This window comes from Drosophila guanche, unplaced genomic scaffold (genome assembly GCF_900245975.1).
Source record: "Drosophila guanche unplaced genomic scaffold, DGUA_6, whole genome shotgun sequence".
Classification (NCBI taxonomy): Eukaryota; Metazoa; Arthropoda; class Insecta; order Diptera; family Drosophilidae; genus Drosophila; species Drosophila guanche.
This window is the reverse complement of record NW_022995744.1, coordinates 8,776,815-8,802,675: the sequence shown is the minus strand read 5'-3', so window position 1 is coordinate 8,802,675 and position 25,861 is coordinate 8,776,815. Positions and strand designations below refer to the sequence as shown.

The 25,861-nt window shown below is 42.3% G+C and overlaps 2 protein-coding genes across 2 annotated transcripts; both read right to left on the bottom strand.

Moving 5' to 3' along the window:
• Positions 1-4,494: 4,494 nt before the first annotated feature.
• On the bottom strand, positions 4,495-5,745 carry LOC117579727 (fibrinogen-like protein A). Its single transcript, XM_034265725.1, has 2 exons — positions 4,798-5,745; positions 4,495-4,740 (listed from the first exon to the last, which is right to left on the bottom strand). Exons 1-2 carry the CDS (start codon positions 5,700-5,702, stop codon positions 4,602-4,604), a joined length of 1,044 nt encoding a protein of 347 aa, XP_034121616.1. The 5' UTR covers positions 5,703-5,745; the 3' UTR covers positions 4,495-4,601.
• A 2,391-nt stretch (positions 5,746-8,136) lies between these two features.
• LOC117579751 (somatostatin receptor type 2) lies at positions 8,137-24,302 on the bottom strand. Its single transcript, XM_034265772.1, has 2 exons — positions 23,986-24,302; positions 8,137-10,824 (listed from the first exon to the last, which is right to left on the bottom strand). The coding sequence occupies exon 2, from the start codon at positions 10,590-10,592 to the stop codon at positions 8,886-8,888; it is 1,707 nt and encodes a 568-aa protein (XP_034121663.1). The 5' UTR covers positions 10,593-10,824; positions 23,986-24,302; the 3' UTR covers positions 8,137-8,885.
• Between the last annotated feature and the right edge of the window lie 1,559 nt (positions 24,303-25,861).

The following is a 25,861-nucleotide window of genomic DNA, read 5'->3' as shown; positions in this document are numbered from 1 at the left end:
GAAAACCATGGCATACTTTCAGGCTGAAATGATCAATATTACAAAATTGCGTAAAACAGCCATATCCTGCGATCCTTGAGGTCCTTGAACTACTCAGACGTTACAGTAGACTTTTGCTCTCACGAGCAGATGTGGCATGTCCTGATCCGACAGGAAACAGCCGAGTTCTAGCGTTGTGGGGACTATATATAAAAACATACTTAAAATGTCATCATCCTTAAAGTCCTTAGATCCAAAAGGAATGAAAGCGGTAACGGATATTCTGTGGATCACGAGGAGGTGTGGCATGTCCTGATCGGCCGCCAAATTAAGAAGAAAACCATAAAACAAAAATGTCCTGCAGTTGTTGTCATTTTATGTTGTTGTTGTACAACAAAAGTTTTTTTGTTATTGTTGTACAACAACCACGTTGAGTGCACAGTAGCGCCCCCACCATCACGACGGCCACTACTGGAACTAAAATAGCGTAGTTCGATAATAGACCGTTCAGAGTTGGGGGGCCACTGTGCACAAAACAATTCTTCTGAAAATGCTTCGCTTAAATGTAGATTTTCAAACCGAGTACCAGGCCAACAGAAATCAGCAGAAAGTAGCTGGTATTTGTTGTTTTCACTGTGTCAAAAGCTGGTTGCAATGAAACCGAAATAAAGTTTTCAAACGCAAAGTAACTAAAAGTATGCTACAGTATATTTTTGTGAAAATTCCCACTTTTCTTGAAATTCAGAAAAGTAGTGCATGCTTTTAGTTACATAAAAATTCATCTGCAACCGGTTTCATTGCAACCAGCTTTTGACACAGTGAAAAAAAACAACAAATATTTAGTTCAATATTTATTTATGCTGCTTATTTAAATTTTAAAAGCTGGTCTTTTAACTAAAATTTGTCTTTTATCTCTATGATACTAATATAATTAAGATTATCCTTCGGATCTGCAGGGCTCTCCAGTCATTATCGTTCTTCATTATCTTGGTGTGGGCCGCAGCTGCAACCGCACACAATTTAATATTGATACTGAAATGGAGAAGAAGAGAATCAAATTGGAGATAAAATAAGATGTAGTCTTAAAAAACACTTACCATATTCGAGACCACGAAAAGATTGTAAAGTATTGGACTGCCGGGACTTCAAGCATTTCGCCAATCATCATGGACAAAATTATCCCTTAAAGATTTGGACGCAAAAAGCGTGGGAATTTGTATTCGTCTTCGTTGGTGCTCATTCACCTGGGAGAGATCTTAATGTACCCTGAATTGGAATAACAGACCTTATACATTCGATTTTATTAGAAGAAGTCTATGGACACACTTACCACATTTTGGAGCATTAAAAGACTGCAGACGATGTCAGGCACCAGAGGACTCCATCAGAAGCAGGGCCGGAAAAGTAAAAGAAAAATTAAATTAGTCATAGTGCCTTACTAAAGTTTATTTAGAACATTAATCAATTAATAATACATGTAATTTAAGTTGAATTTAAGACGGATTGTAGAAGGAGAACTGAGATCGCAGAAATGAACTTATTGATATTAACAATTATGTATGATTTCTGATACAACACATCTTTTTATTTTTCTTCCATTGGTTTTTAATGGAATCGACAAGGGAACAGAATATGAGATGGAGTCAACATTTAATTACTTGTGTACAGATGGAAAGGAGACTTCGTGGAAGTTCTTATGTACAATTCCGCCAACGAAATCTGGCATTAAAAGACAAACAAAGTTCTCAATTGCAAAGCCATCTTAAATATACTAGTAGCTGGTCATTGACCGGATATGCTGTCTGCTGTTTTTTCTATCAATCGCTCACCAAATGATATTTCAATTGTGATAATTTGATTGCCCAGCTATTACTGCAAATAAACACACCATTGAAACACAAAAAACACGAATATGAAATGGAAACACATTCAGAGTGGTCTTCTTAAAAAAAGGAAAACACGTGGCACTTTTTCCACAATTTGAAAAATCTTTGAGGTCTCTGACCAGGACCTTTGGCTCACAAACACAAGGCTCGTCAGTCGTCAGACAAAAGAAAAACCAGCCCAAGGATCTCAAAGGAAAGAAATAATGCCGCAGAGAATAGAGAGGCAGAGTGGAGCTGATGAGGAGGCATAAATAACTTCGAGTCGAGTATGGCCGCACGGAATAAACATAAATAAAAGCGGAGCAAACACCACAAACTCAAATTACACGCCGGAATGTACATAGACCGTGTGGGGAGGGGAGGGTGCGGAGTCCGGACTCCGGAAGTACCGGACACCCAGCTGAGGCTGAGCCCAAAATAGGCGACTAATGCCCACAAATGTTTGTCCAGGTACGAACTAGACTTTCAGGTGAATCTTTCCCTCCCCTCCCTCTCTCACTCTGTCTCTGTCTCTGTCACTCTATTTCTCTCTCTCTCTCTCTTTCTCTGTGGTACTTCCATCGTGGTGTGTATTTTGTGTAATTAATGTGTGGCCCTGCTGCTTCTGGTAATGGCAACAATGTCCACATTCACGTGAAAGCGGAAGTGTGAGCCCAAAAAGTTTACGTTAACAGGAAATTGTTATTGTTTTGTCGCCTTAAAAAAGCAAAGAACGAAAAGGGTACAGCACTGAAAGGCGAATCAGTTGTACCCTGAAAAAACGAACCAGAAAATACAGGTTACATACCCATCGAGGAACAGGGCATATCCTTCAGCGTTGATGGGTGTCTGGCCTGCGTACAAAAACCGAAAGCCGTTGGTAATATTGGAGGCGAGGAGCGAGCTGACCATTGCCGGGTTATTCCGGCCAGGTCATTGACTTTCCTTCCAGGCTCTCTCTCTCCATTTGTGTATGTTTGTGCTTGTGTGATTGTGCTTGTGTGGATGGGTAATTAAGATGCTATCTCAGGGCGTTGAAATTCGAGACGAGAAGCGATTTCCGGTTAGCGGCTATAGTTGGCTTTTACGGCTTTGCCTTGACGGAAATTGGCCAACTTAAAGAGTAAACGTGCTGGCTCGTTGGATGTCTTTAAAGACTATTACTAGACATAGTCCCAGCAGCGTAATACCTATATTTATCAATAAGCACAACAATTGCACAACCACTCGCAGAGAAAGTAGTGCAAAGGAGGGGCTGGGCCTGGGCCTGCCACTTGAGCTGACACTTGCTTGGGGCGTGGGCTAATTTACGCCTTCAATTTGTACCGACCAACAGCCAACAGGCAGCAGTGGCGGCTCCCACTTGATATAATTGATGGCCAGCCGGAGTCCAAGTCCGTGGCAGGTCTAGCAACTTGGACTAGTCTGGGACTTGCCCGTCCTTGCTGTGGGGCCGTTTTGTGATTCCGCCTCATTCTTATGTGAGGCCCAAAAGCAGGTCATATAACGCCTCCATCCATATATCCCATACATCCCTTGCATATGTATATGAGCAGCATATTTCAAGCGTTTTTATGGCCAAAGATTCCAGAGATGAGGAAGCTCTTCTCGTGGCATGTGGCGCTGTTTACGGAAGCTGCCGCCTGACCATGGGGGGTGCTTCTCTTCCTCTTCCTCTTCCTCTACCTCATCATCATCACCATCCACCATCCACCATCAGCTGCTGAAAATGCTACAAAAATGTTGATCGATTCGAGTTTGACTTTTATGCCCGCTGCGTGTTTGTCGTGGGTACTTCAGGGTATCAGGGGTATTCCCACTAGCATGAGGCCGCTGAGAACTAAACCCAACAAAAAAATAGAAAATATACGAAATAAATATATAATCTCCAGCTATTATTGTGGTATATTCGTACCAAAGAGCATCGAAAAGCCATCATGATATATCTGCTCTTCCCTGTGTTCACAATGTATTTTGCTGTCATGGCTGTCAATACTTTCCTTCTCGTTGCTGACTCAATCATCAATCACTGGGTGGCACCATCTCCTGCCCTAATTCCAAGCCGCTTTAACCCCTCCGATGGCTTATCAAATTTGTTTTGGCAAGCCACCGAAATCGGCTACGTTCTGGCCTTAAATCGAAGCCAAAGAATCGGGTAGGGAAACGGCTCTTTGTGCCCCAATTACGGCGAATAAACTAGAGGAACAACTCCTTACAACATTTACTGTCCGACTCAATGACTTTCGACTTTTGAGCAATTTGCTGTGGCCACGAGAATGAGCAGAAGCAGGAGCAGCAGCAGCGATAAGAGCCTGGCTCTATGGAAATAGTTTTTGCCACCGCATGCAGGAATGCCAAACGCTCGAGTGGCCGCAAAACAAAAATTCGTTGGCGAAAAACTTTCAATTTGCTCAGCCGAAAAGAGTCTAAAGCTATGGCAAAAAAAAAAAGAAAAGTAAAAATCATAAAATGCGAGGAGGATAAACCGAAAGCCACAGCCCAATTGAAGGGAGCAAGTGGCACGGAATGCTCAAGAACTTTCCAGTTTTGGTGGCGAATTTGCGCCATTTCCTTGGATGCTTGGTGGCTGTTCGCAAAAGTGAGAAAATGGCTCCAACCTCTTCAAAAACTGCAAGTCTCAATGGGAAAATTATGGATTTGCTCAACGTTTTTCAAAGATGACACGGAAGGTGTCAGCACAAAATGAAATACGTATATATATTATTTATTTTTACAAATGTAAAGCTCAGCACCTTGTTAGTCCTGCATCAGAGTGTAGTGAGACGGACGAATCATCATTTTGACCGACTGCATCAAATCATAATCCTTCCAGGTGTACCACCAGATGCCAGAATGACCTCTATATTCGCCATTGAAGTACCGACCCATCGGATTGCTTAGAAGGAGACGAGCAAATAATTGTAAAGTCGTAGATTCAGATGGGAACACTCACCAATTGGCATCCCAGCCGTACCACCAAGCTCCGTCGTAGTAATTGGCACAGTTCCCCCGGCTCCATCCATCGTTGTCCTTGTCGTAGGTGGTGAACGCATTGCCCAGATGGTAGCTCATTGCATCACCCGCATCTCCCGTGTACCTACCCAACAATTGTAGTGCATATTTCTCCTGCTCATTGCCAATCAGTAGACTACTGTACAGTGCATATCGTTCATTGCCTCTGAAATCTGTGAGCTTAACGAGCAGCTCGTGGGGCAGTGACCTCGTCAGCCTGTGCAGCTTCTCGAGACCCAAAAAGTGATCGTCGGCCAGGTCCCCAAAGCCATTTCGATAGCTTGTCCAATTCCTGTAAAAGTCCAGCTGGCCTCCACTGCGCTTCAGTATAACAATCCAGGCGGGTTCGTCCATCTGCTCCACGTGGCAGTGCACTTGGAACGGATCTGTGCCGGGTACTTGAATTTGAAGTATCCTAGACTGCTCATAGGACGCACACTTCGTGGGTAGTGTGGTGGCATTTCTGCCAATTTCGGTGCTCGTGCAACCAGTGGGAGGGGTGGAAATGCTGGAAATGGTGGAAATGCTGGGTGTGCTGGAAGTGGATTCTTCTCCTTGTTGGTTGTGGTTGCTCTTCAACTCATCGATTTCTTTGCTCTGCAGCTCCACTATACCGCGAAGCTCCACCATTTGTTCGTTCAATAAATCGATCTGGAAGCCAAAATCTTCGCAACGTTGCTTCATTTCCACAGCATTGTCGAGCAGGGGCTTCAGCTTCTCAAAGCACTCTGGTCCACAAAAATCAATCGAATTCTCTTCGAATGCGTTGTAAGCGAGTTGTTGGCCGGCAGTGGCAGTGTGGCAGAAGCTTCCTGCCAGAAGCAGAATAACCGAAAAAACTTTCATTTCACCTGAGAAACGTCTTACTGATGGCGAAATTCAAAGCGAACTGATCACAAATCGAATAAAATGCCTGCAAAGATGACTTTACTTTGTGGATCTCATTTAGTTCTTATCTGTAGAAACTGATTTACGACACAGAGAGGATCACAGAGGGTCATAGCGAACATTGTCGTTAATGAGAGTCGGAATTCCACACGAACTGCACTGCTGAAAGTATTGACAATGCAAAATTAGAATAAAATATTAATTAACTCATTTTTTACTGCAGAAATGTACCCATTCAAGGCACCTATTAGTGGTGCACATTTCGGATGCCAATTAAATGTTTTGTCCATCCAATTATATTATTTGAGCAGCTGTAGAGTCTCCTCCACCTGGATAAATCTGTGGCTTCTTTGTGTGTGTGTGTGTGTGTGTGTTTGTTTGTTCAGCATCGCAGCATCGCTGGCCATTATCCATCGCATTTGAGGTGCTAATGTATTTATAAAGCGACTCGAATGTATTTTTAGTTTTTAAAGAAAATCTTTAGCTGTATGTAGCCTGTGGCTGTGCGAGTGCCTTTTTATCTGTTCATTTTCATTGGCCGATTTATGAAGTGCGAAGCATTAATTTGATTTCTCGTATAGCCAGAAATAAATTAGGTCAAAATAGCCACAAACGGGCGTGGGGCAGCGCTTTGAAGTCTGTCCGCTCAGACCCCATAGTACTCGTAGTACTCGTATATGTGCTCATCTCATACCCGTACATATCTCTGTGTTGCTCGTTTGACTTTGAAAATCTCCAGAGAGCGCTGGAAGACACAGATGGGGTGGCAAGGCTGCAAACTGTATTCATAATTCAACTGACAGCTGAGTTTTTTCCATCAATATGGCCATAAGTTGTCCGCCTCGGCCCGTCCTGCACACGTACACGGACTTCTAAGTGCCTTCTCTGCTCTTTTCTGCATTGCTCTGGTCTGACCTTAAACTTCAACTTGATGGAGGATGGAGGGATGCGTATGCCGCGTCCTCATCCGCGTCCTCGTCTGCACTTTCCCATTAAAAATCTCAAAGCTCCCTGGCATATGGCGAAGTGCATCAGCATGCAGGAGCGGTGCCCATAATTTTCGCCCGCACTTCCTCAGACAATCAATATGCCCCTCAACCAAGTTGTGCTTTAAGTGCGAATGAAATCGAGTAGGAATACGACTCACTAGAAAGCACTTCCCTGGTTTTTCGTTGGTCAACTGGATTTAAAGTCTGCCCTCTAATGTCATTGTCCTCGGGGTCGTCTCTTACTATGTAACTGCAATTGTCACTTCTTTGAGATAATCCCATGCCCCAAATACGGTTGCCATTTGTGTTTAGCTTTCATTATATGTTCTCCAGTTTTTCCGTTGCATTTTTCTGTCAAATTTTCCAACCCAGCCCCATCCTGCGGATGTTGTGAATGGTTGGCTGAAGCATGAAAAATGTTTTCTTGTTTCTGTCTCGACAAATTTTCCTGTTGTTTATATGTTTCCTCACTTTTTACTGGTAAGCCACGTCATAAATGGCTCCTAAATGCACTATTAAATCAATATAATTGAAATAGTTGTACATACAATATCAAAAAAAAGGTATAAGTAGACAAAAAAAAGATGACCCGCTTTGAGAATCCATTTAAAATTATGTTTATTTAATTCGATCATCGTTTTGTTTTGATTTTGAAGCACTCAAATACCACCTAATGTATTTTTAGCAACATTTGTTTTGCCTTCAATTAAGTTACACTTAAAATTGAAAATTGTATCCACACAGATGTGTGTATATGTATTTATCTTTTTGTGTTCTTCACATTTTTTCTTTACCTGTAGCTTTAGTTTTCGTGGACAATTAATAAATGTATGTGTATGTTTTTATCATAATTTAATATAAAACACTGATTAGCCTAGGTTTTTGTGTGTGTGTTTGTTTTCAAAAGTACAAACATTCGTGTACATTGGTAGGGGAGGGGCAGAAAAGCCCAAAGATTATTTCAGCCATGGCTTACAATTCGAATGGCTAACAATATCCAAGTCAATGATAAATTCTGGCCTTTAGATTACTAATATATTTTGTGTTGTTTTAAAAACATTCAAGAGAGACAAACTTTGTGTGTGTGTGAATCTATCCGAGACTGATTCAATACTATTTATTGTATCTATTGTTTACATTTGTGTATTCATTTAAGTCGATTATTGAAAGCGCCTGCACTGAGTTAATGTTAGTCCCAGCAGCCCCTATTCAAACATTTATGTAGTTTCAGTGTCAATTAAAATGCACTCGGGTAATTAGGCTTCATTAGAGAGTATCGTCATGTATTGTAATGCAACATTTTCCACATTGTGTGCTTCACATTTTCGCCATTTCAATTTCCTTTTTATTTTACAATCACATTACAATTTAATTCGAATTGAAAAGATTATTTTTTTGTTATTTTGGTTTTTTTTATTATTATTTGATTTCTTGTTTCAGAGAATACTTTTTGTTCGTTTTATTTCCAATGGAATTATTTTTGCCTTTCTGGAATTCTTTCGGTTCCCGCTTTGGGTATGGGTTTTTTTGGCGCATTTTTCTCAGTTCTTTTTCTTGATATCTAAGATCAAATCTTTGGCTTGCCGCACTTGTCACTTTCCACTAAGTATTTCCACTATTTCACTTTCACTTTCTCGCTCTCGTTTTCCACAACCCGCCCTTCACTCCACTCTTCAACTTATTTGTAAAGATTTTTAACCTTATTCTAGCAGAGTATGTAAATTGGAAAACGACACTTAAATTATCCACGCAAACTTATCCAAATACTTATCTGACTGCCAGCAAACCGATGCGATAGTGACTGCTTCTCTGATCTCTGTGTTCTCTGATTTGAAGTAGTTTTATGAAGAATATTTCGATGGTGGCAAGTTCTTTTTGTATACTGAAACATAAATGAGTTTATAAACGATTCCCTGTCATAATCTTTTGCCAAATCAGCTTCACTCGCAGTTTTCGCATCGCTTTTGCTTTAACCCTATAAAATATCAATATCCGTCGAGAATGAACGCATAAACTAAAGCAAAACCTCTGACTGCATGGCCAGATCTTTATCGAGTTCCACTACCACGCCCACACCGATGTCGGCCTGCCCTCATCTTCTGGCTATAAACACAACCGTCTCCAGCGGCATGGCCTGGGCCTGTGCCTGGTCTTATAAGTCCGTGTGTAGGACGGCCGGCTTACAGTTGTTGGTCTCGGCGTTGACCACCAGGAGTGTGGCAAGATTGCCGCTGCAGGATGGCGCTGTTGGCTCGGCAGGAGGAGCATAATGAACAGCTGGCTGGACAGAGGTCACTGCATCCGTGCCCGCCGTTGTCGTGGTCGTCGTGGTGGTGGCCATCGGGGCATTGTTGTTCCGCGCTGCGGCCAGGGCCCGCTTCTTGGCCGTGCCAGCGGCCTTGGACGCTTTGTTGCCACCACCGATTAGTCGCTCCGACTGCCGGCTCTTGCCAAACTTGGGAAAGAAGCTGTTCTCCAGCTGGAGCTGGGCATTGACGTCCTTGCGGGCCGCACAGGTGCAGGCCTTCATGAAGCTCTTCTTGAAGTTGTCGCTGAGGAAGGCGTACAGGATGGGGTTCATGGCCGAGTTCGAGTAGCTGAGGCAGCCGCAGACAAGGAAGACGGCCAGCTCGAGTCGTGAGGCGCCGCACGGATTCGGCACCGAGTTGATGAGCGCCACCTGCGAGATCCAGTGGGGCAGCCAGCACATGATGTACACCGTGATGACGGTCAGCACCAGCTTGGTGACCTTCCTGTGGGATCGCTTCTTCTCCTTGCTCTTGTGCTTGGGCCCCACAGTGTGTAGCTTCCGGATGACGAGGCAGTAGAACACCAGAATGAAGGTCAGCGGCGTGGCAAAGCCCAGCACCAGCGAGTAGAGTATGAACGTGGAGTCCGAGTCCAGGTTCTGCGTGTCCGGCCACTCGATGTTGCAGCTCAGCAGCCCATTCTCGGCCGGCACGGTGCTGGCAAACAGAATGACGGGCAGCATCAGCAGCACTGAGGTCATCCAGGCGAAGGCCGACACCAGCTTCGACACGAACGGGGTGCGGTAGCGGGGCGAGGATATCGGATGGCACACAGCTATGTACCGATCGGCGGACATGATCAGCAGGAAGATCGAAGAGGTGAACGATGTGATGGAGCTGCTCACCATGTACGCCTTGCACATGTAGTCCCCGAACGACCAGTTGCCCACCTGCATCGTGTATATCAGAATGGGTATCCCAATCAGGAAGAACTCATCCGCAATGGCCAGATTAAGTATGTAAATATTCGTCACCGTTTGCATCTTGGAGAATCGCATCACCACATAGATCACCAGAGTGTTGCCAAAGAGTCCAACGATGCACACCATCGCATACAGTATCATTGCAATGAGTTTCAGTATAAAGTTTCCGTTGCCGCCGCTTTTGCTGCAATCGATGGCACCACCCGGAAAATGCCCCCCTACGCTGGTATTGCGATGCTGGTGGGGCGTCAGTGGTGCCCGTCCCGGTGCCAGTGTGCCATTGAAGTCAACTGCTGCCACCAGATTGCCATTCATGTGCTTGTACTCCAGCTCCAGTTGCAATTGCTGTTGCAGTTGCACTTCCACTTCCAGTTCCAGTTGCTGTTGCTGTTCCAGTTGTTGCTGCTGCTGCTGCTGTGAGGTTCCATTTGGCGCCACTGTCAACTGCTCTGTGGGCGTTATTAAGCTCGTTAGTGTCAGCGCTGTCAGCACAAATAACAGAATGCCCCTGCGATGCTCTGGGCACTGGACGTGTACATGGACATGGACATGGCTGTTGTCGCTGTCCACGTTGCGGCTGCCACTGCGGTCAGCAGCTGCCCCATTCGGTCTCGAATGTCCTTTCATGTTGGCTTTAGTGGCCTGCACCACTTCTAGTCGGGTAATTTCCTATGCCCTGGTTGTCAGCCTATTTGTGGATGCCTGAACCAGCTGCTGAATCGCAAATGTTTTGATATGTTTTCCATACTTTATGTGTGCCACGCCCGTCCGTCCGTCACATGGTTCCTGTTCTTCTTTGCAGTTGTTGCTGCTGGTGGCTGTTGGCTGTTGGCTAGTGGCTGCTGGCTGCTGGCTGCTGCTGCAATGGTAGTATAAAGAAATGCGAGATTGATTAGTGGGCTAGTGGCTGGTGGATGGCGGCTGGTGGATCCCCCTTATTATTAGCCAGGAGATATGGCTGGGCCCGTCTGCCGGCAGCTGCTCCTAACAAGCGAGCGCATTATTTACCGACAATATTGAGCGCAGGGTATCAGTATTTCTCAGGCAGCGCTACAGTCAGCACTCGCTAATGTAGATTACTCCACGCTTGTGCTGCCATTAGGCCAGGGTCTTCCAGTCTCCTGGGTGTAAGCTGTGTCCCTGACAACTTCCAGCAGAGAACAATGCAATCAACTATATGAAATTTTGCTCCGTTTGCCTCGAGTTTGTGTTTGCTTCCTTCTCTGCTCGCGAGCGTACGAAAAAAAATGATTTTCTATCTGGCAAGTGAAAAATGAATGGCAACTCGAGAATGCCAGCGAAAGTAAAGAAAAAAGAAAGAAGGAAAGAAAACAGGAAAACAATGCCAACAATATTAGCAACAACAAGCAATTAACTTGGACATGGCGAAGGCAGGGCAAGGGGCCCGGGGGGAGCAAAAACTGAAGTGTAGCTTAGTCCTCTTCGTTTATAGTATAAAACCCAATCTATTTGTAGTGCCAAAGGCAGAAAGACTATAATTAAAATGCATTTCAAATGACTCATCATGGACAGAGAAATAAAAGCAATGAATAGCAATGAAAATGTGTCAAACAATATTGAAAAATATATTTCTAAAAGAAACTCACGAAATGAATTGAAAATATAATAGAAATCTCCAACAATTTCCGTGCACTTGTCATGGCTAAAAGAAGTCTTTTGTACAATAATTAATAGGAAAATTGTATCGTACCGCTTGCAGTTATCTTTCCCTGGGAAATACACTGCCAGAAGTCGTAGGAGTCTCTCCTCCATATGCCAGGAAGGGCAGCGTAGAGTTTTAGCCCACAAAACATATACAAAACAAAACAATCCGACGAAAGCCGTAAACTTTTCAAAGAAACCAATGGGAAGAGAAGTCAAGTCAAGTCAAGTTTTTGGGGCAAAGAGAAAACTTATATGCCGGGAAAGGACATGCCAAGGCCAAGTGGAATTTTGGTAGGTCATGTCGGAAATAGCCTGTGGGCTGGGCCGTGGGGTGACACTTTACTCCTCCAAGACGACCACACGCAGATAGAATTTCCTCTGATTAATTAATTGGCGTAATCCTAGTTGGATAAACTACATGAATTGCCACCGAATTTATGGCTCCAAGCAACAGCAATAACAAAAACGAAAACAACTGCTGCTGTTCCTAATGACCTACGCACGGCTCGGGTTTAAGCTTAAGTCACTCCCACCCAGACAACACTCCTCATAGCCATGACTCCCACTTAATTGGGTAGCGATATATGGAGCAGCCACATCATAATTGCCACCAACACAGTGGCTGCCTTTTGTACGGCCTACACCTTGATTAGTCAGACAGATATCCCGATAATTATGCCAGGAGCAATCTGCCAGTCTGCCAGTCTACCAAGCTGCCTGCCAGCCAATTTCAGAACAGTGCCTGTCCAAGTTCGCTTCAATGTTCGGCTTCAGGCCAGGACAAACAAGGCCAGCAATCAATTGGCAAACATGTTGCCATTGACGATGACGGCACCTAACATTCAGCTCTCTGCTCTGCCGGACCGAAATCTCAATAAAAGGTCATAAAACGCTTGACTACCGACTACCGATCTGGCCGTTCGAGTAGAAGATTCATGTGTGTTGTCGCCTTTCCAATGAATTCGAGACACCAAAAAAGGTCAATTTCGCTTTATGAATGGTTGACTGAAGAAACTATAATTGGCAATGATGCTCCACCGGAGAACTCTAGCGACTTTAACAAGGGAATATTGTGGGGTTTTAAAGCTTTAAATAGATGCACCAAAGAAAAAGAAATTTTCCATGGAAAACTTTGTTCAATTCGCAACGAATTTTCTTTTGTTTGCCAGCGCCTTTGTTTACCTGAGCAGAGACTAGCGCCTGTTTTTCCATGCAAAACTTGGCGCTGTTATCTTTCACACTCATTGGCCAAAGTCATTGTCATGCATAGAGTCTGCTCTTGTCCTCCCCTCCATTCAGCTTCTTCTCTTTGGCATCAATTTTCACTTCCAACGCTCTGAAAGAGAATGAGATTCACCTTTCAGTTGATTTGTTTGCCCCGAGTTTGCTTGACTAATTTCGCATGCATACAGCCCAGAGAGTAGGCTAAACTGATTGATTTTCCGTTGGTTGGATTGCCATTTGGTTAATTAAAAATTATATTCGATCTGTTGTGCAAGCAACCCATATGAACCCCATCAAATGTACGTAAACGCCAAATCGGCTTATGTCAACCAATTTAATTGGTAAATGCACGAAAATAGTTCACATTTCACGGGGCTAGAGGAAGAGGCAGAGGCAGAGGCAGAAGCAGAGTCAAATCATATTCCCATTTGGTTATGGAGCAAATCAGTACGATTGGCATTGGCTGACTAGTGCGAGTGTTCTCATATGTACCATGCATTGGGCAAGCTTCCAACTTGAATGCATTTCATGGATGAAAATGTGATTAAAATCGGTATTCAATAATTCAATCAATAAGCGGAGTTTTGCTGACATTTATATGCTTATTCTATGTGTTTATCTACATAAATGAATGTTGGTTTATTGCTTTCAATTGCTCTATTGACAGCAGATTTCTGCTAGTCAAGGCCATGGCTGGTGTCGTTTATGCTTCACATCTATGAGTTCAAATTTATTTAATTTTTAGCTTTCAAATGGGCGTGTTTAAGTCCTTAATTGTGTATTATCCTCTCGTTACACCTTAATGAGGTGACTGTACATATATAACAGATTCCACGTTTAATGTACGGTCCTTCCTGCACGTTCTCTTCCCAATCTTTTCGCTCACATTGTTTCTTTTTCTAATAACTTTTCCCCTGTGGGTGTCGGCTCACACCTGAAGGCTGGCGAAATATGTTTGCCATTATTTATGTATTTACACTTTGCCCCGTACGCAGCCCTGATGGTGGGATCGACCCTGGATTCTGGATAAATTATGTGCTCATCCGTGCAGCGGCGACATCCTCACGTTTTCCTCTCGACGCTCGTTGGCAGCATGTGGCAACGTCACTGTCGCTGTGGCCAGGTCATGATTTATAAATAATTAAATATTTATTTTCGCACATCGTAAATGACGTTACCAGCCATCGATGATGCCAGCCCCCAACCATTTGCTCATTAATATTAATAAGGCGACTTTGTCGAGTGCGAGTATCAGATGTCCTCCGTGCTCGTGTCCCCCGTTGTCTAGTCCCTCTAATCTCAACAGGTGTTTGTGTTGCCTTCTGCCACACACGTGTGTCTGCCTTTGTCCCTGCTTGCGACGTAATCAAGTCAAGTGCCACTGCCTCGGCCACACACACACACAGAAAGCTCCCACCTGAGTGTGTGGCCCAATCCGAAGTGAGTTTTCGTTTATGCCGAAACTCCGGCTCGAATCCAATTTCCATTATCCAATTTAACGCCGACATGCGCGCATAAATAAGCCGCTGCCGATAGACAGAGTCCGGGATAGAGACCAGCCGGAATAAGACTAAAAATAGGCACCACATTGCAGGACTTTCCCTGGTCCTCTGTTATGCAAATCTCAGCGAAAATGAAAAGCGAATAATATCAATCTTCTACTTAGCCAGGACAGCAAATATATTTTATAGGCCTCAGCACCAGACCCTCAAGCTCATACATCACTTCGAAGCTGCCGCAAAATGCAGCCTCAAAATTTGTCTTCCTTTAAAGTCAGTTAAAGTGAAAAATTTCCTTTGCTTTGGGATGCCCCCCAGAGAGGAAGATTGAAATATATAATTTATTATTTATATTTAAGAAAAGAGAAAAGAGAAAAGGAATGAAAGCCAGCGCCAGAGAGCCAAAGCGAAAAGAGACACAAGCGACAGTTTAGCAAAATACAAACGAGAAAAACCAAAACAAAATAAACTGAAACAAAGGGACGAAGATACGAAGAGACTAAGACAAAAGTACACAAGCTTCACTATGGAAAATTCGTTGCTTGGATTGTTGAGAGGTTGCCACTTGCCATGGGGCCCTGGAGCATCCATTTCCCAGAATTACAGATTTTACAGGTGTACCTAGATACATGTGTGTGTGGCCAATCGAAGGCAGAAGAGTCTACTGACTCCAAGGAGTCGAAACTTCTGGTACCCTTTTGCGTAAAATGTTCGGGTAATCACATTTTCTTCAAGATATAAACAAATTTACTCTCGTTCTGATACGAAAGAGAGCTGCCATTAATTGGAGTAACTTAAATAAAATAAGCTAAAAATATAACATATTTTTACAACATTACAACAAATGTTCTTAATTAGTTTCCATTCAACTTCTAAATAAATTTACTTCAGGATTTATTGGCAAATATTTTTTCAATAAATATTCCTTCCTTTCAAAGCTTTTTCCTCTAACTCACAGCCTTAAATACCCAATTCTTTTCCCAAAAGTCTGCCCAAAAACCTTTCAAAAATACAAGAGATGGAAAATTTCGTGCTTAACGTTTAAAAGTCGATTTTGTATGCTACATTTTCCATTTTCCTTTTTGGGCTATTTTTTTGTTGTCCCCCATTTAATGGCAACTCTGTTGCATATCAGAAGGTGAGTGAAGAATTTTTTTGTTATCTCTATAGCTTGATTTATGCCCCTAGCGACGCCGCCGCCGTCGCCGAAAAACCCACACAAGTTTATCGATTAAAAACAGTTTTGTTGTATGGCTGTAGCTGCCTTTATAGCGGGGAAGAAAAATGTGCCACGCGCGCTTTCAGCAACATTTAATGTTACGGCGTCAACAACGTGTCACGCCCATGGAGGAGTCTGCCTCCCGTTTCGGCACCTTCCCTGCGTTCTCTCTTCCCATCAGCAGTTAGACAATAAATTAATTTCAGCCACGAAGTGAGAGTATAACAAAAAGAGCAACAGCAAAATCAAATGAAATCAGTGTCTGGCCAAAGACAAAGCTACCACAGGGACACGAAAGAGATGGGGAGAGAGAGAGAGAGAGAGAGAGAAAGAGTGAGAGAGCCGCAAAAAGGCGCGTGTTGCATTTAAAAAGAGCTTTGGAGAGAAGGAGCGAGGGCGAGAGCAGCAGACCTAGACCTGGGACTCAGACTGCTTACTGGATTTGGGTCTGGGTCTGGGTCTGGGTCCCTCATCCACTGCCTTGGGGGCTTATTTGCTTGCGGGATTCGGTCTTGATTTTCATATTCATCCTCCACCTAATGGCTCCGCCATGGCTCCTCCGTGCGTGAGCAGAATTGTGCCACGGAACTAATGGCCGCAAAGCACTCAAACAAAAGTGAGGCAAAACCACTGAAATGCTCGTACTCGTAATTTAAAATAAATTTGCCCTTTAAGAGCCTTGTTCTAGCAATTTATGCGCCTAAGAAGCGAATGAGTGGGGGGCAAAATTTCCATGCGAATGACAGCTTAAATCGCATAGCAAATGTCTTACTTTACATTCGGCATAAAGGAAGGCGCAGAAAGATGGCATATGAAAGGTCGAGGCATTCAGTGCTCTAAAGCAATTTTATGGTAGAGAATTTTATCTGATTTAATGTAAAATTTAATGGAACACCCTGCGTGTTTAAGGGTAAATACAAATAATATATTTGAACTCATAGACAGACACAGAGACAGAGTAGGGAGAGGGGAAAACAATAAAATGTACGTACTAAAATGCCTTTCCTTTATTTTCCCACCATTGACTTGCTGTAAAAATATGTAGAAACAGCCACGAATTGTTTGACATCAATTTATGGACACGCTTCCCACTCTGCTGCTACAGGGAGTATCTACATGGAGCATGTAACATGTAACAGGACGTGACGGTGCGATAAACGGACACTGTCCTGTCCGCATAAATCGTATCGCCAATAAAACATTCGAGCAAAAACAAGCCAAAAGTGGAAGGCCAACATCGTAAAAAAAGCAACGGTCGAGCAATAGGAACACGAAATTGGGAAAAGGTAGGGGGACGGGGGGCAAACTATAACCAGACATGCAGATCATTGAAATTGTCACAGAAAAACACACATACACAAAATATTTATATTCGAGCATGACCGAGCCTAACGAAGTTGATATCCAAATTTATGACTCCAGAAACCATTCAAATGTTTGCCTAAGTGAAACATGAGCCCATAAAAATGATGACTGTGGCATAAACAGAGCCCAAACGGAGTAGAGTAGGATGTTCCGCCCATAAATACTGCGAGATCGAAGGCCATAAACACGCGAAGAACTCACTTTTGCTCTTGATGTGATGAAGAACTTTTCAAATTAATACTAAAAATATGTTCTGCGTGATAAGTATGGTTATGGGAATAAACCAGATGGATTTCTATTAAGATATGCGATACATGTATTTATTTAGTGCATTTAATCGATTTTCAAAAGTGAAAGTATTAATCTTGAAACCTACATTTTCCTTTGTGTGTAATCTTCAATTACTATTCAACGATACCTTACCTTATACACTTAATCGATTTGTAATGGTTAAATAATCACATACACTTGTTTTTCTCTTATTTCCCGCTTAAGTAAAACTATCCACAAAAATTCTCAGCTATCCCTTGCTATTGCGTGCGCCTTTGCCTTTCTTTTTGTTGTTTGCAAATTCCAATTAGTGTTGCCAAGAACTATCCACATGAACATTTTGAGCATAATTAATCCCACTAAATCACTTAATGGAATCGATAGTTTTGCTTGTTGCCCCCCCATTGTTTTTATCTATATGGTTTTCTGCTGGTTGTCAGGCGATAAAAACGGAAGCAGCCAGGGAGCCAACAAGACAATCAACTTTCATCAGCAATTTCTCAGGGCTTTATTACCGGCTGATAAGTTTTTTCCTATTTTCGTCATTCAAGTTGAAACTTTTCAATTAGTCACACGACTGCACAATTAAAGTTTAGTCCCACTCTCACGGACAACCCGGCCTTGACTACCATCCATGCCCAAGTCCATGACCATGAGACGCCGCGCCAGCCGTGTGCCACTTGTGCCACCTATGTAAGCGCAAGGCAGCGCTGACAACTTGCAGACATTTATCTCTCTCCAGCATTTGTCTCCGTAAAAAAGAAGAGTGGGGACCAGAGCCAGAAGGATGCTACTCCTGGAGCTTGTTCTGGTGGGTGGGTGGCAGCCAAACTTGTCGTAATTCACTCTGAGGGCAAGTTCTGGAATCGATAAATTTTCTGCGTCCAAACACTTGTTGCACTTTGAAGTTTTCCATCGGTTGAATGGACCATCCAATGGGCTTCCCTTTTGTTGGGCAGAATGGCTGAATGGGTGGAAAAAACGCGCTCGATGGAAGTGTCAAAGTAAATCACTTTACTCGTGAACATCGTTTGCAATTTTTGGCCATTTATTGTGGAGTTGTGGGGCCAAAGGTGGGGCAGTATTTATTGAAGAGGTTTTTGCCTGATAAAACCCTTTGAACTTTACTTTGAATTTTAAGCATATATATGCTAAAAATCACCGAATATTTCATTGACAGAATCCCTGATTAGTTGCTTCATAAATGACCATTAAAGTTTATGCAACTGATTTTGCCATATTTTCAAATCAACATATACATATGTTAAGCTCCTTTTTGACGGACTCACACATAACACAGGCCCACATAACCAAACGGCTCGGCTATGTGTGTGGGTGGCAAGTAAATTCGGGGAAATTTGCATGAGGCATGGCCCTTGGGCATGACCCAATGACGTGGCAAGCCAACAAAATTTTGTCGCAATCCTAATTGAAATGACAGGGCCAGTGAAATGGCTAATGCCAGACATTTTGGGTCTTTTATGGTGGTGACAATTGTGTCAATTTTTTAAAGGGCACACCCACAGACGAGTATTAAATTGTGCCAGAGAGCCTAAGGCCTTAAAGAGGTTAGACATTTGGCAATGAAATTTGCACACACAGATATAGAGACATATAGCGAGAGAGGGAGCAGGTAGTAGTGATTGAAGGCGTGCCAAAAACATATCTCTAAGCAACTTGAGCAATCGTTGATGAGCCTGCCAATGTCCGAGTTTGAATCTGTATAATCTGTATGATTGCTCTGAGGGAGGGTAAAGGGAAGGATGCAGCTACAGCTGCAGAACAAGATGAACTCAACTGAATTATGCAATGGACGAAAGCACCAGCAGCAGCAGCAGCAGCAGAGACCCACTGCAAGTGGACTTGAAAAGGGTAAAGAGAGAGACCCACACAAACACTGAGGTGCCTCCCCAGTCAAGAGGATATTTTCATTTTCCAAGAGAGAGAGCAAAAAGGTTTTTCTTCTTTTTTGGGATACGAGTACGTTTGTGGTTGCCACCAAAACATACAAAGCCCATGTATGCATGTGTGTGGGGTAATTGCAAAATGTAATTGAAGTGCTCTCAGTCATTGAGGTTCGTCTTCGTCACTCTGTCCAATTGAAACGGTCAGCCGCAAAATTAAAGGCCGGCGAATGGTGCTTAAGGATTATTCAAGGGCCCACCTATAGGTTAGATAATACCTATGCCAAAGTGAATAATGTGAATAATGCTTGAGTATTCATCGAAGCCTTCAGGTGTGAATGTGTGTGGGAGTGCCATGTCAAGTGCTTTTCAATAACACTTCAATTTGTATTTAGTCAGAAAAGAATATTGGGAAAATGTTCAAAGAGTATCGAATTGGAAATTGCCATGGATAAACCCACTGTGTACTCTTTGGTACCTCTCTTCTCGGGCTCTTTTACAGGTTGGAATGTATCAATTATTTGTGCACTGCTCATGGAAACTTTTAATTTAATTTCATCTCATTTAGGGCATCTTTGGGCTCTCTTAACATTTCATTTAACCCTTTTTGTTGTGTGTGCGCTATAGTCCCTAGTTTGGGATGAAGCAGGAGGCACCTTTGGCAGCATTTTCAATTAAAAGAGTTCGGGGAAAAAAGGCCAAGAGATGGCACTTGATAAATTTCAATGGTCCCAACAAGCCCCCGACCAACAATTTTAAATCAAAGAAGACGAAGAAGCCACAAAAGGGGAGGAGTGGCAATGCGAATGGAAGTTTAAGTGCTGGGGCAGGGGCAGGTCAAGTGGCGATGATAAACAACTTAAAAGGTTGAGAATTAAATTTGAATAAAGAGCCACAACTTGACCGACTTCATGTGAAAAGGTGCTGAGAGGTAAAGAGGATTGCTGCCCCTGGTTTTATTTGCCTTTCATCTAACTATTTGGGAGGTTTCCCCGTAAAACTGCCTCCAAAACACTTCAGCTGAAACTTTTGCTACATTTTTTGGCCACTTTTCTACGGCCCCACAATTTATTTCGTCGATTTACGAATCCACCGAGAAATTAATTTGATTTTAGCTTTGGCTTTGCCCCGGAAACTTTTCCATTTTGCATTTTAGCTCAATTTTTGAGCTCATTATCTGCTGCCGAGTCCTTTTTGAAATAAAAACTTTCTCGAGGGAATTTTGTGTGTGCTTTTTTTAGCGGTACGGAAAAACTTTTAATAGATTTATAAGAGCTCCACAGAGAGGGAAATTTATTTGAATTTTATTTGGGGTTTTTTCGATTGTTTGAATTTGAATTGAATTGCATTGCACTCAAGGATTTCTACATTTTATTCGCGAGGTAAAAACAAATTTGATTATTTCATTTCTTTGGGCTCTTCACTATTGAATTCTATTTGCAATTTTCAATTGGAATTTCCCTCACACTTTCCGTTGGGCGGCCATTAGGCCAGGCCATGAGGTTGTGTGAAGAACGCCAAAAACGGTCAAAAAAGAAATTTTCAAATTGTATTTATTTTAACAGCAGCCACAGAAAAACACACCCACACACACACACACACACACACACATGAGTGCTATCATACGAGTGTAGAGGGGTTGATAATGTTATTTCAGCTCAATTGTTTCACACCAACGATAACAACAATTACACCAAGGGAAAACACCATCGAAAACAGGGAAAACGGCACCCAAATTCGACAATGAAACTAAGCGAATGTCTCGCTTAGATGAAAACCATAAAACGAAAGGATATGTTGTGGTGTTCGATGTTTATGTAACACTTACACTTGGGGCTGATATTCTACTTGGATAATTTCTGCCAAATGGCTAACTAAATAGTTGGTGCAGAATACTCCCTCTGGAGAAGTGCAACAATGGGTATCTAACACTTCGAATATCTATTAAATTCCTAGTATTATTTGGTATTGAAATTACTGAACAAAACACAGATACTGTCACTGTTTCAGTGGTGCTTCTGTGTGTTCCTCCCTGTGTGTGTGTGTGTGTGTGTGTCTAGTGCTGATAACAATGTCGATTTAATTACACTTTATTGACTCCTCCGCATGGAACAGAAAGTACTGAGTGTTTGTCCGTGTGGGACAGGCACCCGCCCCTGGCCAACGTACGCGTCATCATCATAAGCTCTTATCAAATAACAGAAGCAACACACAACTATGCCGCAATATAGACATATTTATGCAGACACCCAGGGAGAGATACTCGTACGACTCCCGCACTTTTCCCCCATGTTTTATGTGCTTGTTGCAATTTAATTACACTTTCATTCAGGAGCAATTCTGTATCTGATAAACTTTCTGACCTCCACTCGCTCCCCTGTGAAGTATTACTGCTGTTGAGATTGTTTAGAAATCAGTGGAACTTTCCCTGATATATATTTTCACCCTCACACTCATCAGAGCATTCGTTTTTAGTCTTATCAAAGTTTTCTTTGACTCATGCTTTGTGGTGTTTGGTGCTTATTTGAGTGTGGCTACACTCGCATTTATTGTTGGTGGCAATAAGCACGTCATTACGCACACAAGTACAGCCAGCAAGTGCAGGAATATACACCAGAGACCACCCTACAGTAGACACTGGACACCAGAGACGGACACCGGACACGGTCACGTACACGTACAGCAGAGAAGGTTCTCCAAATACAAACACATTATGTAATTACATTTAATTATCTGCATTGAGTTTGCGGTCTCCTCAACCAAACACCAAGAACTATTTCTCACAAATTAAGTCTATTTCGCTCACTCTCTCTATTTCTATTCCTCTTCTCCTTCTCTCTCTCTCTCTCTCTCTCTGCCTTTGGCTGTTTATTAATTTAACTTTTTGTCTTTCAGGTTTCGCTGCTTCATTGTGGCACCGGAGAGGGAGAGAGCTGCCCCCAGCATTTCCATCTGGGCCAACCAACACCCTCCAAAAATGGTTCACAATGAAATATTTTGGCAGCGGGCCCCGGGAAGTACGTACACGACGAGTATGCTGCATTTCATTCTGTGAATCCAAGAGCCAGGACAGGGGAAGGAGCAGCATTGGGAGGTCTTCCCACCCCGACTCTTTGACAAATTCAGCAAACTATTTCGGTGGCACACAAAGCAAAGCTTCAGCCTGCCAATACACATATGGCAGCTGCCTACATAATGCATTTGGCTACAGTGCGTTTCATAAAGAAGACATTATGCTATAAGCAATACTGTAATGAGTCGAAAATCTCTTAAGCCTTTACTTGGCTATTTTAATAAATTTAATTGTTACATTTGCTTCTTGACTCTTGATGGGAATTAAAGTTATGTGACACACTGCACTAAGTACGAGAATGTGTGGGAATAATGACATTTATATGCTGGCATGTTACACTCTCCCTGTCCTGCCCTGCCCTTTCCACGGGCTATGACAAAAGCTGCACAGAAGCAACAAAAAGGCCAATTGGCCTGAACTCTGAGGCTTCGTTTTTCTTTCTCGGAAATCATGGCACATTTATGCTTTAATGTTGGACCAGATTTAATATTTAATACGAGTTTTTTGTGGACAAATTTTGTGGCTTAAGCCGGGCAGAGCGTGAAATTTGATATACCAAATCAGTTAAAGGAAAGGTTGTTTGATTAAGTGGAATAATTTATGCTTGGATTTAGGGTGAATTTATTCATCTTTTTAAATCTTTCTTTATTCTAATTCACGTCTTTAACTTTGAAGATAACTTTTTCGCAACTTTAAATGTTTTTAAATATTTCTTTAACTTTTTTATGCCTAGGAAGCTGCCTACAAAATTTCATTGATATTATCCGACTCCATTAACGTTTGAGGGACTGCTCTTTTAATGGCTATCTAGGAGGCACTTTGCATTTTTTACGAGCAGCATCCCCAAAAGTGCGAGTGTGCCTTATCTAATAAACTTTCTGAGTAATAAAGGTTGATGTCCTGCCATAATAGTTAACTGTCATTCGACTACAATTTTACACTTTTCCGGCAAGGCATTTTAGACAGAAATTAATTGAAAAATTGAAAAATGTACCCGCTGCTGTATGAGTACATTAAATGTACTTTTATATCGAGTTTGTCCATAAAGAACAGAATAATGATGTAAAATATTTGACATAAATAATCTACTCCCATGTGCACACAATAGAGACCTTTCTGTGTAATTCTGGTAAAGAAAACACTGAACATAAATCTGCAGGCAAACTTATCTTTTTTATGTAATGAGTAATTTAATAAAGTTGAAACATAACACAGAATGTGTGTTGAAACCTCTACATCTACAAGTATTGCCCCCATGATTACCATAACTTTACAAATATTACTTCTGTTGTAAAAACCTCGAGGATGCTAGAATTTATTAGGCCCAATGGAAGAGCAGGCAAAAAAGGCGAGCCCATGGAAAAAATATGTTAACAACACAATTACAAGAACAAACAAGTTGACACCCACAAAAAAAACAGACAATTCCCACAATTTGGATGTCTGACTCTCTTTCCCTTTCCTAAAATTTCCTTGTAGCATTGGAGAAGGCAAATAAAAAATCTTCGAGGTTTCTGGCGGGGACAGATGGAAAGGTTTCCTTCCATCTTTCAACTCAACTCAACTCAACTCCGACTCGACTCATAAGCCATATAAATTTCCGGCTGTCGCCTTTTACCGCTTCGCATAAATTTGACACTTTTTTCATTGCTGTTTTCCCTTATTTTTTTTTTGCTGTTGGTTTGTTCCTGTCGCTGGCTTAGGGGAACAATTTCTTTTGTTTATGCACTGAAAGCAGTTTTATGGGGCGAGTTCATTGTAAGGGAGATTTATGCAATGATATTGCAAAAATAATATTTACCTTGTGAAAATTGAGTTTCTGTGGAGTTTGTTATGTTTTATGTCTAAGAAAACACCTTTGACCGTTTTTATGAATAAAATTCGAAACGATTTTATGGAATATTTAAAAGCTCGTTGCCATGTTGGGCATCTGGTTTGTTTCTTCAGCACTTTCTTCGAACACAACACTTTGGAGGACTTTGGGTGGAAATTCTTCAATTCAATTAAATTCAAATTTATTTCGCGTTCGACTTTTAATATTATTGAGTTAATTTTGCGGAGCAGGTTCTTCAGACACGTTCGCAGCGTTTTGTTGACAGGCAACGACTGAAGCCGCTCAGGAAAATTGTGGGTCTAACATCAACGATGACGACCGACCATGATAAAGATGATGATGATGATGGGGCCGGGCCGTGCCATTGATGGCGGGCCATGGTAAGGCCAGTGGCACCGACAGAACAGCTGTTACTCCGAACGGGCCCGTTCGTGCGTGCTCGTGGCACACTCGATTCCGAAACGAGCGCTTCCAGTGGAGTCTGTTACCGAACAGACCTCTGTTAACCTACGTGGGTGGGCGGTCTACCTGTTTGCTTACCTCTGTTAACTTAACATTCAACATTCGAGCTGGCGGCGCCTCGCCCCCCAAGTGTGTTTATTTCTTCGACGAATGTTTATATTATTTAATATTAGTTTTTATTATAATGGCTTTTTAATGGCAGCCATTCCGAACGTTTCATGTTCATTGTGCTTTTGGTTTTTTCTCTGGTTTTAAATTTGATTTGGTTTCATTTCGATACACTTTCAGAGGGTACTGTTATTTTGAGTGTACGCTGAGTAGTGCAGGGAGATCAGAAAACAAAGATATATCCTAGAGTATTAGCTGCTTCTCTCAATGTCTATGTTTTGAATTTTTCCATTCGGTTTTGGCTTTTATGTCTGCTGCGCATTCGTTTATAAACAAATTGTGGGTGTGTGTTTGCACCTTTTGACGACTGTTCGGGGGGGGGCGGTGCCGGGGACAGACGATCGAATATAAATAAATATCCAGAGGGGCCATAACAATCAAAAGCAATTATCGATAATAAATCAGCCGTCGATTTATGAAAGTGTCAATGCAATTTTTTTCCCATGAATTCTAATTCTCGTGACGTCAACGCTTTGATGTGCCTTCTCGCTCTGCCATATATCCATCTCTCTCTCCCCCACTCTCCCGGGTATATGAGTTTGTTTGAATTTTGTTTTCCAAATAAATAATTAACCAAACGGCAATTTGGAGGCTTCTTCATCTTTGTCTTGGCCTTTGTTTTCCACATTTATTGTGGGGCAAATGGGCATAATTACGAATGGGATTTTCTTATTGAAGGCGTAATAGAGAAATGAAGGTGCGACATGCTCGAGGAAGATGACAAACGAGGTTGTTTATGGCAATAATTATTTGGGTGTTCTATAAATATTATTTCCATGACAGGTTACCTAGGGGAGAACAAGCCTTGCCATAAGCTAGCACAAAAGAGAAACTAAGTATTATAAAATGTTAATTAATAATTGTTGCCCATGAGTCACCACAAAGCTGCATTATTTGTGCAACATTTGAGCTCAATTCACTTGCTAAAGCACGTTCACATTAATCTATTAGAAATGCGCGGAGAATACACGAATGTTTCCTCCTTCTCTTTTTCCTTTTTTCTCCATCTGGCAATCAATCGTAGCCCACATCCTCTCAGCGAACATGCGTTAATCCCGCTAATGTTATTAATTAACAACTGCGGGTATTTTCTGTTTCATTTGGAGCTTATTGCCGCTCTCACAGTTTATTAATGCTGTTAATTTTTAAAGCCACTTTAAATAACTTTACGAGTGTGCCTTCGGTTTAAATGTTTTCCAACTGCAGAACACGG